General features: G+C 49.1%; 1 protein-coding gene across 1 annotated transcript in view; it reads right to left on the bottom strand.

Moving 5' to 3' along the window:
* The window catches only part of OPHN1 (oligophrenin 1), a gene marked incomplete at both ends in the record, with an annotated part of 65,383 nt that overhangs the window by 23,378 nt on the left and 28,165 nt on the right, over positions 1-13,840 (bottom strand). The window contains 5 exons of the mRNA XM_082004030.1: positions 926-1,026; positions 2,376-2,505; positions 3,505-3,609; positions 4,262-4,372; positions 5,384-5,485. Coding sequence (XP_081860156.1) covers positions 926-1,026; positions 2,376-2,505; positions 3,505-3,609; positions 4,262-4,372; positions 5,384-5,485 — 549 coding nt within the window. The remainder of the gene's footprint in view (positions 1-925; positions 1,027-2,375; positions 2,506-3,504; positions 3,610-4,261; positions 4,373-5,383; positions 5,486-13,840) is intronic.

The following is a 13,840-nucleotide window of genomic DNA, read 5'->3' as shown; positions in this document are numbered from 1 at the left end:
CCAGGGGACATTGTTCCATGGCAGAGGAGGGCGGGTGGACTCAGCTGGATGCACTTACTGTACTCTGAGCAATGGTCCGTCATCCACGCCTGCATCCTACCCCTCCTCTATCATGCCAAGGAACTGCAGGGAACTCCCAGACAGATCACTTGCTGGTAAAAAACAATGCATTTTGTGAAAGCAGCAGTTCCCTAAATCGTTGCCTTATTGCACAGTTTGGAGCTGCAACTGTTGTCCTCTCCTAACACCGGTCCCACTCACACGTAATCAGTTCTGAGAACAGAAATCAAACCCACAAACCAGTGACTGTGCAAACATGCAAAGGCAGAGAAATACTGCTTTTGGAAGCACCCATCTAATAACTTGAGTAACTCAAGTACTTGCAATCACTGCCGGAGGCCTATGTGCAAACCAGGCTGCAGGTTTACCACCCGTTTACATGGATAAATACAAAAATTAGCTTGTCTAGAAAGGCAGAAATTTCACACTAGACCAAACTTGCAAGTTGTATTCACTGCCTGAATAATGCTCACATTACACAAATCCACGTCTCCACTACCAAACCCTGCAGAGCTTCGGGTCATTTAGGAGAGCGGGAGATGAAACTTCTCTTCACAGAAGTCCTTCCTTCAGGTTGCCAAACCACCCATCTCTCCCTGCCTGGCCGCAGAGGGCACAAAGCCCAACCCTCTGCTCTGTGGCCAGGAGCCCTTCCACAGCCCCAGCATTGGGACCAGCCCACTGTCAGCATGTCTTGAGGACCAGCACTGCCAGACAGCTGCTTCCAACAGCGGGGCTGGCCTCCGCTGTCCTCGACGTGGCATTTGTACGTCTCCTTATGGAAAGAGATGATGTGGGCGGACCGAAAGTGAGACCTGATCACTGTGTCAATGTTTGCAGACAGCCCTCCAGGAAACCAACTCACTTGCTTAGCTCCAGGTTTCTGGTCCATGGGTGTCATCCGTAAGGTTTTTGCCTCTTTTTCATACTGGCAGTAATATTTCACCCAGGAGATGCCCAGTGCCCCTGCAGAAACACACAGGAAGCTGGGAGTCAGAGACAGCACCATGGTTGGTTGGATGCAGCCAACAAGGCACGGACAGCGTTTCCTGCGTGTCCGTGCTTCTCTGGGGCGGACACTGCCAGCCCCATGGGGACACCTCCCTCACCAGCCTCTGCCCTGGCAAGAGCCAGGAGGAGCAGCAGGAGGAGAGGAGCGCAGGGCAGCAGCCGCCTCCAGCGTCTTCCCAAAACACGGCTGCTGAAAGGGTGTTTGTGGGACTCTGGTCACAAGCCAAGCTGGTTTGGCCAAATCCAGCCAAGACCTACACTGGCAGGATCCAATGTGTCTTGAATGCTTGTTTCACACAGACACCACTATTTTTTCCTGTTGATGAAAACTTGGCAGTAAAGACAACAGCATATTTAAAACACTCTAAAGTTTCTATTTATATCACACTAGATTTATTGTCACTTTTCTTTGTTGTCTCACCTGAACCCCTTTATATGAAATATTTCAACTGATATTTTTTCTGTAATTTGTTTTTAAGTTGCAGTGTCAGGAGGAACAACTCTTTTCATACTCAATTTATAGGGGAATCACAGAGGCAGCAAACAGTCACTGGCATGCAGGAACATCCAACATTTCTGCGTGGTCTAAAATTACTGTCTTTGTGTTTTCTTTTAAAAGCAGGATAAACATACATACAAATATATGTATAAATACATTTGTATATATAATCCAAAATTTACTGCTCAAAATTGTCTGTAGACTCAGAGGCCACAGCTCTGCATACAGGCTTTGGCCCCTGCATGTTCATGCCTGCAGGGTTGTGTAAAGCTACAATGAGTATTTGTAAAAGGCTGAATTTGGTTTGATTTGATTCTGCACAGAATCATAAGAAGTTTTGCTCTCAGCAGCTTAATTCTCATTGCTGGTTAACACTTCAGCTGTGCTCGCATGGCCTCAGAGACCCTGCGAGAGGGAAGCTGTGCAGGACACCAGCTTCGTTCTGATAAAATGCAGCCAAGGTGCACTCTGCCAGAGCTCTAGTCTCTCCAGCGCTACAACAGAGTAATAAATCTCATCTAATTCGAGTGCAGGGCAATTAGCTCCTTGCTTACACGGCTCATGTAACCCGGAGAAAGCTCTGTGCCACCACGGAGAAAGCTGGCAGCCAAAGCTGCCGGTGATGCCCTGGGCACCCCGTGCACTGGCAGGCGGTGACGCCCGTGCAGCACAGGCCACAGCGATGCCACAGCTAAAGTTGGCCTGGCCAGGGGAGCCGCGCGCAGCCCATGCAGTGGGGCTATGAGCCCAGCAGCCCAGGCTTACATGTTCTTTAACACGTTCAGGTGCATATAAAAGCCATTACATTTCTCCTGAGTGTACAGATAGCCCTCAATGGTCGGCTGCCCGGGTAGCTTGCAGGTTAGAGGGGCTTCCTTCATCCTCTTCTTCAGGTCTTCCAGCTCCTCCCGTGTGCTGGAAAAATGATTCCTTGTCTGTTAAGAGAAGACAAAAAGAAGCATATTTGACATGAGCAAAGAGCAAGCTTCAGGTATGCCAGGTCAAATTTTAGATGCTCTGACCAAAATGAATCTGTCCCCAATGTACAAAATGCGGAAGCCACTCCACCAGTTCACATGAAAACTCCAGTTACAAGAACACTGGGCTCTTAAAGATGATTTAATAGAAAAGTTTTAACATGCTGTACATGGAAATGGTGTTGCGAAGTCATTACTAGGGGGGCACTTGTTCTTTCAATAAAAGAAACTTAGAACAATTTAAGGCTAGGTGGAGCAGAAGGAAGCACTTGAACAACTTCACACCACTGTTTAGGTAACAGGCGTACTCCCCTACAAAACTAGGGTGTTGATTCCTCAAAAGATCATGCTATGCTGCGTGGCATGAAGTAATTTTTTAAGAGTCACATCAACACGGGGTACAAAATCAAGGCATTTTTACAGAACACCACTTTGACCAATTAATGAGGCAGCAGCAAATTTAGCTTGGCACAGATTTATGGCTATTGTTCCATGGGAATGAGGGACAGCCATGAAAGACTGAGGATAAAAGAAACAGGACATAGATATTTTACCCCATGAGTATACTTAGCCAGTGGAGGAGCTTACCAAAGCACATAGTAAGCCGATACCATTAACATCAAGATTGGAGGCCTTTTTAGATGATGTGTACAATTTCACCCTTGAAATCGGAAGAAATTCTCAGGCTTGTTTATACACAAGGTTAAATGATACAATTACAATAGCCTCTTCTAGACAGAATCGGTCATTTTTGCAAAACACTGTAATAGCACCTGCAGACTCTCTTGTGCAGGAGAGGAGAAAATATGTGTGAACTGAGAAGGAAATAACTTTATCTGCACCTCCCACAATGCAAACACGGACAGTCTATTTGGCATGGAAAAGCCTTGCCACGTTTAAATACAAATGAGAATAGAAGTCACATGCAAAAAATAGTTCAGTTGGGCAGGAACTTACATTCTGCAGGCTGAGCTGAAGCTGCTGTTTATAAGGGAGGAAATCCTGCGTGAGTTCAACTGTCAGGTTGTTGTAAGTAAAGAGGCTGTGGAGAAAAGCCAGCACCTGCAAAGGAGAGAAAGGACACAGCTTAAACTTCTCTTCTATATTTCTAATCAGAGGAAAGATAGACAGGAAACAGTTTGAGAAATTACATATACAAACGTATGGTTTTTTCCCCACAATTTTGGAGTAATGCAAGTTTTAGTATGACTTACCCACCACAATGTCCCTAAAGCCCAGGTCTACCACTCACACATCTGTCAATAAAATACACCCGAAATGAAAGGCCCTGCTGGGAAAACAAGAGCAGATCTGCAGATTGCTTGCCCACAAGACCTACGCGATCCCACGCTCAACCACATCCAGCGCCAGGGCAGAGCCACCCATCCAGGGCAGGGTCCTTGTACAGACCCACGAGCTGGTACCACTGCAGCCTGTGCCGTGACAGGTAAGTGGATCACGTAACAACTCTAACAATTCATAGAGCATCCAGCCTGTTCCTCAGGATCGACTTACAGAGATGGGAAACAAGAGTGGCATCACAGTGCTCCAGCAAACACCACTAAGGCTGTTAAGCTGCAGCAGTCTAAGTGTGCAAGGTTAACTCCTGCTCCATCACAAGAATCCCCAGGACCAAATCCAACCCTGCGACTGCCAACAAGTCAGCATATCTGAGCATCAAACAGCAAGACTTGAAAGAAAAGGAAGCTCCTACCGGTTCAACAATACTGAATTTCTTGCTTTCTTGTACTTCCTGGATCTGGTACACATACTCGAGGGAGGACTCAAAGAAATTGTGTCTCTCTTTGTCAACCTGAAGGTCAGCCTGGAAGGAAGAGCGAGACGTGAAAAAAGAAAATGCATCACATCTAACTTGACAATATTTGGCGAGCATTTGCCTGTCAGCCCACAAATAGTTCTGTCCTCACTTAAGAAAAAGCCTGCCAAAGGTGTCCAGCCCAGGTTTTGAACAGAACCATAAGACTGGAGCACTGGCCACTCTCTCTTTTCTGGCTCCCTTTCATTTACGGATCCAGAACCCCAGCCCTCTCTGCAAGGACAAGGCTTTGCCAAGGTGTATTTGTTATTTTAGCATAAGCTCCTTCTCCACCCACAGCTCTGCACTGGTGAAGACAAGGTCACTGTCACAATTCTCTTTCCTGACTCCTGCTGCGACCCAAAACCAGAAATTCCAGAGCTGCAGTGCCAGGTAGGACGTGACATGCCGTGTTACCACAGCTTACGCAGATTTTGCCTTGCAAAGGTGCTTGTAGGTTGATCTGACAACTGGTTTGACAGATCTGATTTGATCTGACTACTCTGATGTGGGCTAGAACAGCTGGGGCCTTCCCTTGTCGCAACATGTTTGGCAGCAGCATCAGCAGGAAGGGGCACCATCCCTCCTCTGCCGGCTGCTCACCGCCACCACGGGCCTGCTGCCACAGCTACCCCTGCAAACACCAGAGGCTAGGCAGGAAACCAGGATGGAAAAATAATAATAACCAGTTATTTTTCAGCCAGATCAGTTCCTCAAGCTATTTCAAAGAGTGGCCAGTCCCCAGCTGTGCCAGTGTAACCCATCATTGCCCTACAGTATAGGGGTGAGAACAAGAGATGACAATGCATAAAGCCACTATTGCTGCTTGGTCACTTTACAGTGAACCATCACCTTGATATCCCTGGTCTCACGTGAATAGGCTTCAGGCAGATTTAATTGCTTATCAATTTCCACTGGTTACTGAAAGGGATGATTCCCCTCTGCCTCTTCTTTTTTAAGGTCTAAAGCAGCTGGTGGTGCTACTTCTGGATCCAGCTCTGAAGAGAACTCCATACACACCTCCTGTAATTGGGATTCCTTCTTTTTGGAAGACAAATGCAAATGGCGGTCCAGCATAGAATAAAACTTCTCACCATCCTTTTCAAACTTTTTCTTTCTTTCCTGTAGATGCAAGAGTTGAAGCAGAACCAGTTATTGGCTTTTTTCAGATAAGAACATGCAACAATGCCAAGGTCTTTTCTGCAATTCAGTATTCCCATGGAACATTTCTGGTGGACCCACCAGAATAGAAGGCCACTTTCCATTTGCTTTGCTTTCACAGTCCATTGCTTACACTGGATTTAGTTACACCTCAAGACCACGCTCTGGTAATATTTGGTGGCACAGGCATTTGAAGTATTTTGTCATGTCAGCATTATGGCAAAAGTCCCACTGACAAGGTATTGTTCCCCTCGCAAGCTCTTCAGTGTCAAGTAAACTCAAGACATACTAATACACGGGGAAAAAAATCATAATTTGCTAATGTGCTGTTCACATGGTTCAGAAACAACTGGGTAAATACTTCAATGTCAAAGACATGTCTGGGATAAGAAAAAAATTTTTAGGAGTTTGGCCACTTTCTGCTTTGAAGCTTTTATCATGTCTTTCTGAAAAATATCAGAACGGGAGCAGAAGACAAGAAGGGCGGTAAGTGGGAGGGAAGCCATCATCTTGTTATTAACAGTGGTGGAAAGAGAGATCTCAAACCTTGCAGTCAAAGCTTACACAAGTTTTACTGCTTAGTGCCCAGCCCAAATACAGCCCAGGGGAACACTGCCTCAAACATGGCTGTTTCACAATATGCAATGTGAAGATTTCACCTCTTGGAGGTCCCCTGCAGATGGTCTGGTTCTTATTGACCGATTGTACATCTCAACTGCTACCACAGGCATGCAAACACAAAGCGTGGACTGATTTGTTAAGAAAAAAAGATTCTATGAAGGAAGCACTGCAACAAAAAGAGTTGTTTGCACTGGCAAACCTGAAAGGGTAAATGTCTAGAAAGAGAGAAAAAGGAGACATTTGAGAACAAAACCCAGAGAGAATGCCCAGAGGAGCCGAGCTGAGGACTTGGCTGTTTGCTTCTGCCTTATAATGACTGTGAAACCACAGAGGACTGTGGCAATCAAGAAACAACCATGAGTAGAAGCCAGGTTGACAAATACCCACATCAGATGGTAACTGAGCCATCAGTGATTGCTGTGAGGCACTTAAATTGCTAAAATAAGGAAATTCCAGCCAGGCAGCAGCCCCACTGCCAGGTCCAAGTAGCTGAGGACTAGAGTATACCTACTACAGGGTATGTATAGGACACCCAAATCCTCTGTCTAGCTTTTTAAAGTTCAAGAAAGTGGAAAGCAGAGTTAGGAAATCCCAATCTACTATGGAATTAATGATACCTTTCAATTATCTCCTAAAAGCCCTGAAATGCTGTTCTCTTGTTCCCATTCAGATATGCATGAATAAGCAAACACACACCAATGCCACCACGAAACAAAGCAGATGGACTCTGCCAGACTGGTTGATAGTAGCTTTTTTCCTCCTGAATTCAGCAGTGACTCTAAAGTTTGAAGCTGTGTTTCCTAAATAAAGTCCTTTCTCTTTCTTTAGTCAGTGCTCCTGCCATGAGGTTTTGCTTCCCCATTCCACTTGCATGGACTATTCAGTCTGTCTGATGGGATGTCCTACACAGCGGGACACCTGGGGGCTCCTGAAACTGGTCCTTTGGCTCAGCACAGTTAACCCCTGCCTAACCGTCTGTCTTCTCAGCCTGTCACTCACAGCAGCTACTGCCATATTGCCTCTGGAAGAAGAAAGGTTATTTTGTGGTGGGCACACACAGGGAGATGCTCGTACGTTGTTTCCTGGAGCACATGAAGCCTGCACAGCTCCCCACGTTACCCATCGTAGGTAGCATCTGTCACAGAAGCGCAAAGGCACTTGCATCAGCAGCGAGGTCAGATGTCCTGCCAATAGCCATCTTGGCCTTTGCTGGAGGAGCAGCTTGCCATCAGCACTTGAGCTCGTGTCGGTGGGCACCAGCTCCTTAGAGGCACCTCAGACAAAGGGTGGACAAGCGTTACTGCTGCCTGCCTTCCTAAGAAAAGGATTTCTCACCCCACAAGACAATCCTGTTTCTCTAATCCTTGCACGTTGCTATTGTGAAAGCACAATTACTATGGAAAAACGCAGTAACACTTGCAGAGGCACCAACTCGGATATCCCTGCTTATACTTAACTGTCTGAAGTAGGGCAGGCTTAGACCAGCAAACCTTTTTATCCCAGAAATCACACCTACTGCCCTTCAGAGACCCTGTAATCACAAGACCCTGAACAGGAGTCAGTATGTCTTCTGGTATCATCCTCCGCAATATCAGGGATACTGTAACGCCGTGTTAGCAAATTCATGCCTCAAAATGAAGAGAGATCTACATCAAATCCAGAGGAGCAGAGTCCCCTGAGAGTGAAACCTAATTTAAGCAGCACTGCAGCTGCAGAGCTGATGCCAGGAAGGACTGTCAAAACAAAACACCACCCTTGTGACTAACACCCCTGATAAGTAAATCCAGAGAAGCAGAAGCGTTTGCAAGGCAGCAATTACCATGTCTGTAAGGTCACACTTCTGGATTGTCTGCCTGTGCCATTAGATGCTACGGCTATGCAGCCAGGAACCTAGGCTTGTGTTCATTTCTGTAGCGAGGAGTCGCCAAACCCCAAGGTCACAGAAGTGCAGTGAAACACAGCTGCACCAGGAGTATCGGCAGCCGACGCAGTGCTGCGGGTCTGCAGCTCACACCTTTCCTGCTGCTGGACTCTTGCAGCTCAGAGAGGATGGCTACACCAGCAGCAGGTCCCAAAATCCCCCAGTGACGGAAAGCTAGCTCTGAACCCATCCAGCAAGAGCTCAGCTAGCCCCACAGAGGTGGCACGCAGAGGAGGTCTCAGTGCAGCAAGGGACAGTGCCAGCCCCACTCCTTAGGGGACCCACAGGTGAGCAGCTGAGGGGGCAGCAGGAGAGGGGCTGAAGCGCGCTCCCACGCTCCCAGCACCACTCCAGGCATCCCGTCCCGCCTCTCGACACCGGCGAGCAGCACACGCAGGGTGACTCAGCCATCCCCACCCTGGTGGGGCGACCACGAGGGACAGCAGCCACTCTCCAGCCCAGAGCAGGGACCAACCTCTCCCACAGTCTGCTCTCTGGCTGGGCGGCTGCTCGCCTGCCCCAGGAGCCTGTGGGAAAGCATGGGGCGAGGGAGCAGCTACCCACCGGAGCCTGGTGCTGCTGCAGCTGGGCACGGCAGAGCCCGTGGGCAGGGGGATGCGCCTCTGGATGCAGCAGCCTGGGAGCACACAGCTCCCAGCGAGATGAGCATCTTGTCCCCAGGAGAGGCAACGACACTGTGGGTGGCTGTGGTGCCCATGCAGATGGCCACAGGACCACAAGCCCACGGGGAGACCACAAGTTGTGGGTGGCCATGGTGCCTGTGTAGACGGCCACAGGACCACAAACCTGTGGCCACAGGGAGACCACGAGCAGGGACCCGTGCAGCAGCTCTGCCACCAGCTCGTATGGGCAGTGCCCTGCAGGAAGACACAGCCACGCTGCGGCAGAAGGCCCTCTCCGCAGCAGCAACGATTGGTGAAAAGAAAGAAAAAGCCTAGGGGAGCAATGGAAGAGCTTTTCTGCAGCAGGAGCTGAGGCCAGATAACAACTCTTGCAGGGTGTGCCTCCGCCAGCACCCACAGGCAGGTAGGGGCACATGGCTGTGCCGGGCATGCGGAGTGCTGAGCTCTCCCCAGGGATGGGGAACGATGGCTGAGACAGACACCGGCATCCAGAGCACACCTCGCTCCTGCAGGAGAACTGCTGCCATGCGGGAAGGAGCACAGCGCAGAATGGCATTTTTGGCCACTAAAAGAGGACTTGCCAATCATTTCCCATTCTGGCTAATTAACATATAACTGAAAAGCAGAAGGATGAACTACAAATCCCTCCTGATTGTTAAGCCAAGGCTTCTAACAGCTTGTTGGCTGCTGAACAGAGCAAGCCAAGAGGAAAAACAACACAAAAAACCCACCCAGACTGAAGCACAATCTGGAAACATGAGCACAAATTAGTTCCTCATGAATATTCAGCAAAGGACAGCATTACCTTCCCATTAAGATTTGCCAAGTCCAAGAAGCTACCCAACTTTCATTTACTTGCTCACCAAGAGAGACTGAGACACTTTCACCTGAATGCCGGCAGTCGCACAGCAGTGAGGGAGGGTGCTCTTCGAAAGCTTCGCTCTCCAAGCTTCAGCTGATGCTGCTTTAATCAGAAATGCACAGGAGTCCTAGGACAGCACAGGCTGCCCAGTCCAGCAGTCGATCCACCAGCAGCTTCAGCTAGCTGCGCATGTGTAGGGTCCTGCTCCGCATGGTGGCTGCTGCCGCGAGCAGGGCAAAGCCAGAGCCCCTCAGCAGCAGCTCAGTTCCAGCTTGAGAGAGAGATGGAGCAGCTGAGGACCAGGGGGGAAGGGGCAAACTGACTCACCAAAACTCTCCCTTAACTATTAGTTGCTAATTAGGATCCTCTGAAATTCCCATCGCAGAAGAGGCAGAGTGAGCTGCAAGCAAGGAGCCCAACTCACGTGGCTACTTCTCTTCTTAAAGAAAACAAAACAAAACGAAACACGCTTTGCCTGCCGGGAGCCTCCACCTCCGAACACATCTGCAGGGGTTGGGGTGGAAGATCAGCACCCAGCAGGACGTGTAGCCAGACGTGAGCGGGAGATAGGTGCACAGCCAGTGCCGGGTGCTGCTGGGCTCCCCCCTGCCTGTCCCTGCCCACACGTCCCCATCCCTGCTGCCTCCTGAGAGCAAAGCCACAATGTGGCTCTGAGCAGAGCCTGGGAAACGCCACAAGATAAAAGCCTGTAAATAGGAAATGAATCCGCTTCTGCTGCATTTCCCACCCCAGCATGCCCCGTTTTGATGAAGGCAACAAGAATCCTGCTGAAATTGCAGTAGAGCTACTGCACTCACAACATGGACGCCCCGTAATGAACACAAACAGTGATGTGTTCACTATCCTTTGATAAAGAAGACAGCACTAAAAGAATTCAAACCCCAAATCAGTTTGGGAAAACCGCAAGCTGTTGCTGGAGAGGAACTGAAGGTGCGAGATGGGCAGCAGGTTCTTCGTCGTCGTGCAGCCTCAGGTGGCAAATGGCAGAAGGAAGAAATGGGAAAAAGAGAAATATGTTCACATGGAAAAAAAACCTTCATGCCCAAGTTTAACTAATTTTTATGATACGTCAGCATTTAATACAAAAAAAAGATAATTTCTAAAAAGTAAAATGCTGTTGAGAGGTATAGAAAGAGCATTTCTATAAAACCACACTTAATATAACCCAGTCTTTTTCCCTCACCCACTGCATTCTCTCAAACCTTAGACCTTGCTCCCACAGAGATGAAAGCAAGTAGAAGTTACTGTCCTGCCTTTCTTTTAAAATTATTATTAACAAAATATTAATAACAGAATTAACAAGGTGCTTTTAGGAATACATGTTATCATCTATGTAAGAACTATTTGAAAAACACTGCATTTGTTCTGCATCCCAGAGCATAGTAAACATTCCTCCCGCAGCTTACAATGAGTCCAAACAAGTTTTTCCCAACTGACTTTTTTGTTTTGCTTTGTGTTTTCAGTTTTGTTTTGTTTTGTTTTTTTTTTAAAAAAAAAAAAAGCTGCCTCCTTCCAAGTGGAATTGGAATGAAACTTTTTCAATTCAATCCTGGCCTCAACAAGTCCTACCATCCTGTTTCACATTCCCATTTGTAGTGAGCACATCCCTCTAACTACGCCTCCTTCCCCTGCTAATCAAGAACCCCACCACTCCACATGCTACTCTGCTCGTTTTCAAACCTCACGGTGAGGCATGGCTTCACCATGCACGCTCTCGGACGGCTTCTGCCGAACAGAGATGGCATACGGCACGGCGTTTCATAGACTGCGTGGACTGAGCACGCAGTCTAGCCTCCATGAATATGATCTAACATGAAATGAGAAAACAGACCACCCCATGCGCGCTCTCCCTTGAGCGACGTCTGTGCCTCCCCAAGACCATCCGTGCCCTTCCTCGCGCTCGCAGCAGTCTGGATCACGCTGGCTCCTTTACACGCTCAATACTGCGCCCCAGCCATGAACTCTTGCCGGCTCTTTAGCTTTGAGATCTTTTTTTGAGCAGAACAAGATGCCAGGGCCAGGGCTGAGAAATGGGTCAGCTCAGGGGATCCCAGATCCTCCGCTTTTACTCTTGATGTCTACACATACAAACATTCACCAACAAGTCACGGGAAGAGCAATGATCCCACGGGTCAGTCACTAGCAGGGGAAGGTGGCTGGAGGGGGGCGGCTGCGGCAGGTCCTAGTGACACCCCGGGGGCTCCCCTGTGTGGGAGCAAATCATCTGACCGAGGAGACTCCATTCATCCCCGGGAAAATGGGTTAATGCAGACTCAGATGTCTTAGTCAGACTGACTGGCTGCCCTCCAGCCAGAGTCATCACAAAGACTCAATTCAAAGGCTCTTCCTATCTGGCTTCAGCATCTTGCAAAGAGAACAGAAAACATCTCACAGAAGGCAACTCTGCCAAAATATGGGAAACGAAGCAGCGGGCACAAATTCTGTGTGTCATGTCTCCGGTCTGCTCCACAGCCCAGCCTCGGCCTCTCTCTCCCTGGTGTAAATCAGAAAAGACCTACTCGGGTGATGCCAGTTGGTGAAGGCACAGCAGAAATGGAGAGGGACCCCTCACTGACAGAGCACCATTGTGAGGCATCCTCATTTGTATTTCACACCTTCTGCAGAGCGATGCGAATGACCCGGAGGAGCTCTGTGGGCTGGCAAGTGAAGGAAGGCTTTGTGCCTTTGTGATACTCAGAGGACGCAGCCCAGCAGGACCCGGGCCAGTGGTGCAGGAAAGCATCGGAGGTGAGGGCAAGGGTCTGGAGTGTGCTGAGGCTCACTCTGAAACTCGCACCCACTCAAGGCTGCAGGGCATCGTTGGAGAAAGCATCCCCTGTCAGCGTGGGCGCAGCTGCACAAGGTGCAAAGTGCTGCCCTGAAAGCTCCTCCGTACAAGCACTTCTGCGGAGCTGCGTTAGAGCCCTCTTCTCACCAAGGTGCCCCAACACCTTTGCAGCTCGTGTTCCTCCTCAGAAACAAACCAAAGCCAACCCACAAAGACCTCCAAGCCACCTGCAACGAATCCGTACCCTCCACCACCTCTCTTAACTGCTTCTGAACAGCGTCCTGCCACGGTCACTGCCTGACACCTCCACCCAGAGTACCCTGCCCCATCAGTGGGGACCGAGGAAGGGCCGTGAGCTGCCAGGTGACACCCCGCCAGCACTTGGAGCCGCCCTGCTGCAGGGCCAAGACGAGTGTCTGGCAGCCGGGCACTGGCCAGCTCCGGAGCCGGAGGCAGGGTACGCAACCCGCGGGCGGGAGGCGGCACGGCTCTGGGAGCAGAGTGCACTCTGGGATGCAGGCAAAGTAATCCTTACACACCTTAAGGGCTACCCAAAGAGAAAACAGCCTGAAGGACATTTTAATACTGTCATCTTAACGTTTGCGCACCATTGCCCTCTTGACTTAAGTGTTCCATAAACACAGAGGGGAAAATAAGCTTGACCTTGTCCCCATGACTCCTTCCCCATGACTCTCTTCTAAATATGTGCTGGACCTACTGTTAATGCAGACACATCAATCAGAAGGGAGTTTTCTCTCGGCCCTGGGCACGTCCATGTGCTTGTAACACTGACGCCTGCTGCAAAACCCACTGGCCCGGAGGTGAGGAGTCTTTCCCCCTGCGCCCAGTGGGCAAGCGCAGGCAGCCTTGGCTAGCACGAGAGCAATGGCTGCGGCCACCGCCATGCTCATGCTGCTGTGGCTTCTCAGAGGCGTCCTACACACACCGTTACAGGGGGACTCTGAAGGGCAGGATGGTGATCAAGTATCATTTCTCAAATCCTGTATTTATGAAACGTCAAAGACTCCAGATGGGCTGGGCTGAATCCAAGCCCCAAGTGTTCTCCAAAACATCTCCATTTCTGAGCTGGTTCAGAGCCAGCCCCATTTCCAAGTAACATGGAACCTGGACTTCTTGATAGCGGACAAGGGAAAAATAATCTTTTCTGCTCGACATGTGCAGAATTTGCTTTTCACAGTTTGTTTCTTTAAAAGTTTGGTCCATCTGAAAGACTCATTAGGTGCTTCATTTAAATATTTCATAACAAAAGCCCTATGACTATAATCAATTTCGGATGCCAGCCTCTACTGCTCTTTCTCCCTCCTGCTCTAAAACACACTTATCAATGGCAAGTATTCTCAATAGCACTGAATGAACAACAGGGAGAAGACAAAAAGAAGCAAGGAGTATCTCCTGATCACTGGTCGAAACAAACACTCCTCGTGGAGGACAGAGAGAG

The sequence above is a fragment of the Phaethon aethereus genome (assembly GCF_964289735.1).
Source record: "Phaethon aethereus genome assembly, chromosome: 10".
NCBI lineage: Eukaryota > Metazoa > Chordata > Aves > Phaethontiformes > Phaethontidae > Phaethon > Phaethon aethereus.
This window is presented reverse-complemented; position numbering and strand designations above follow the sequence as displayed.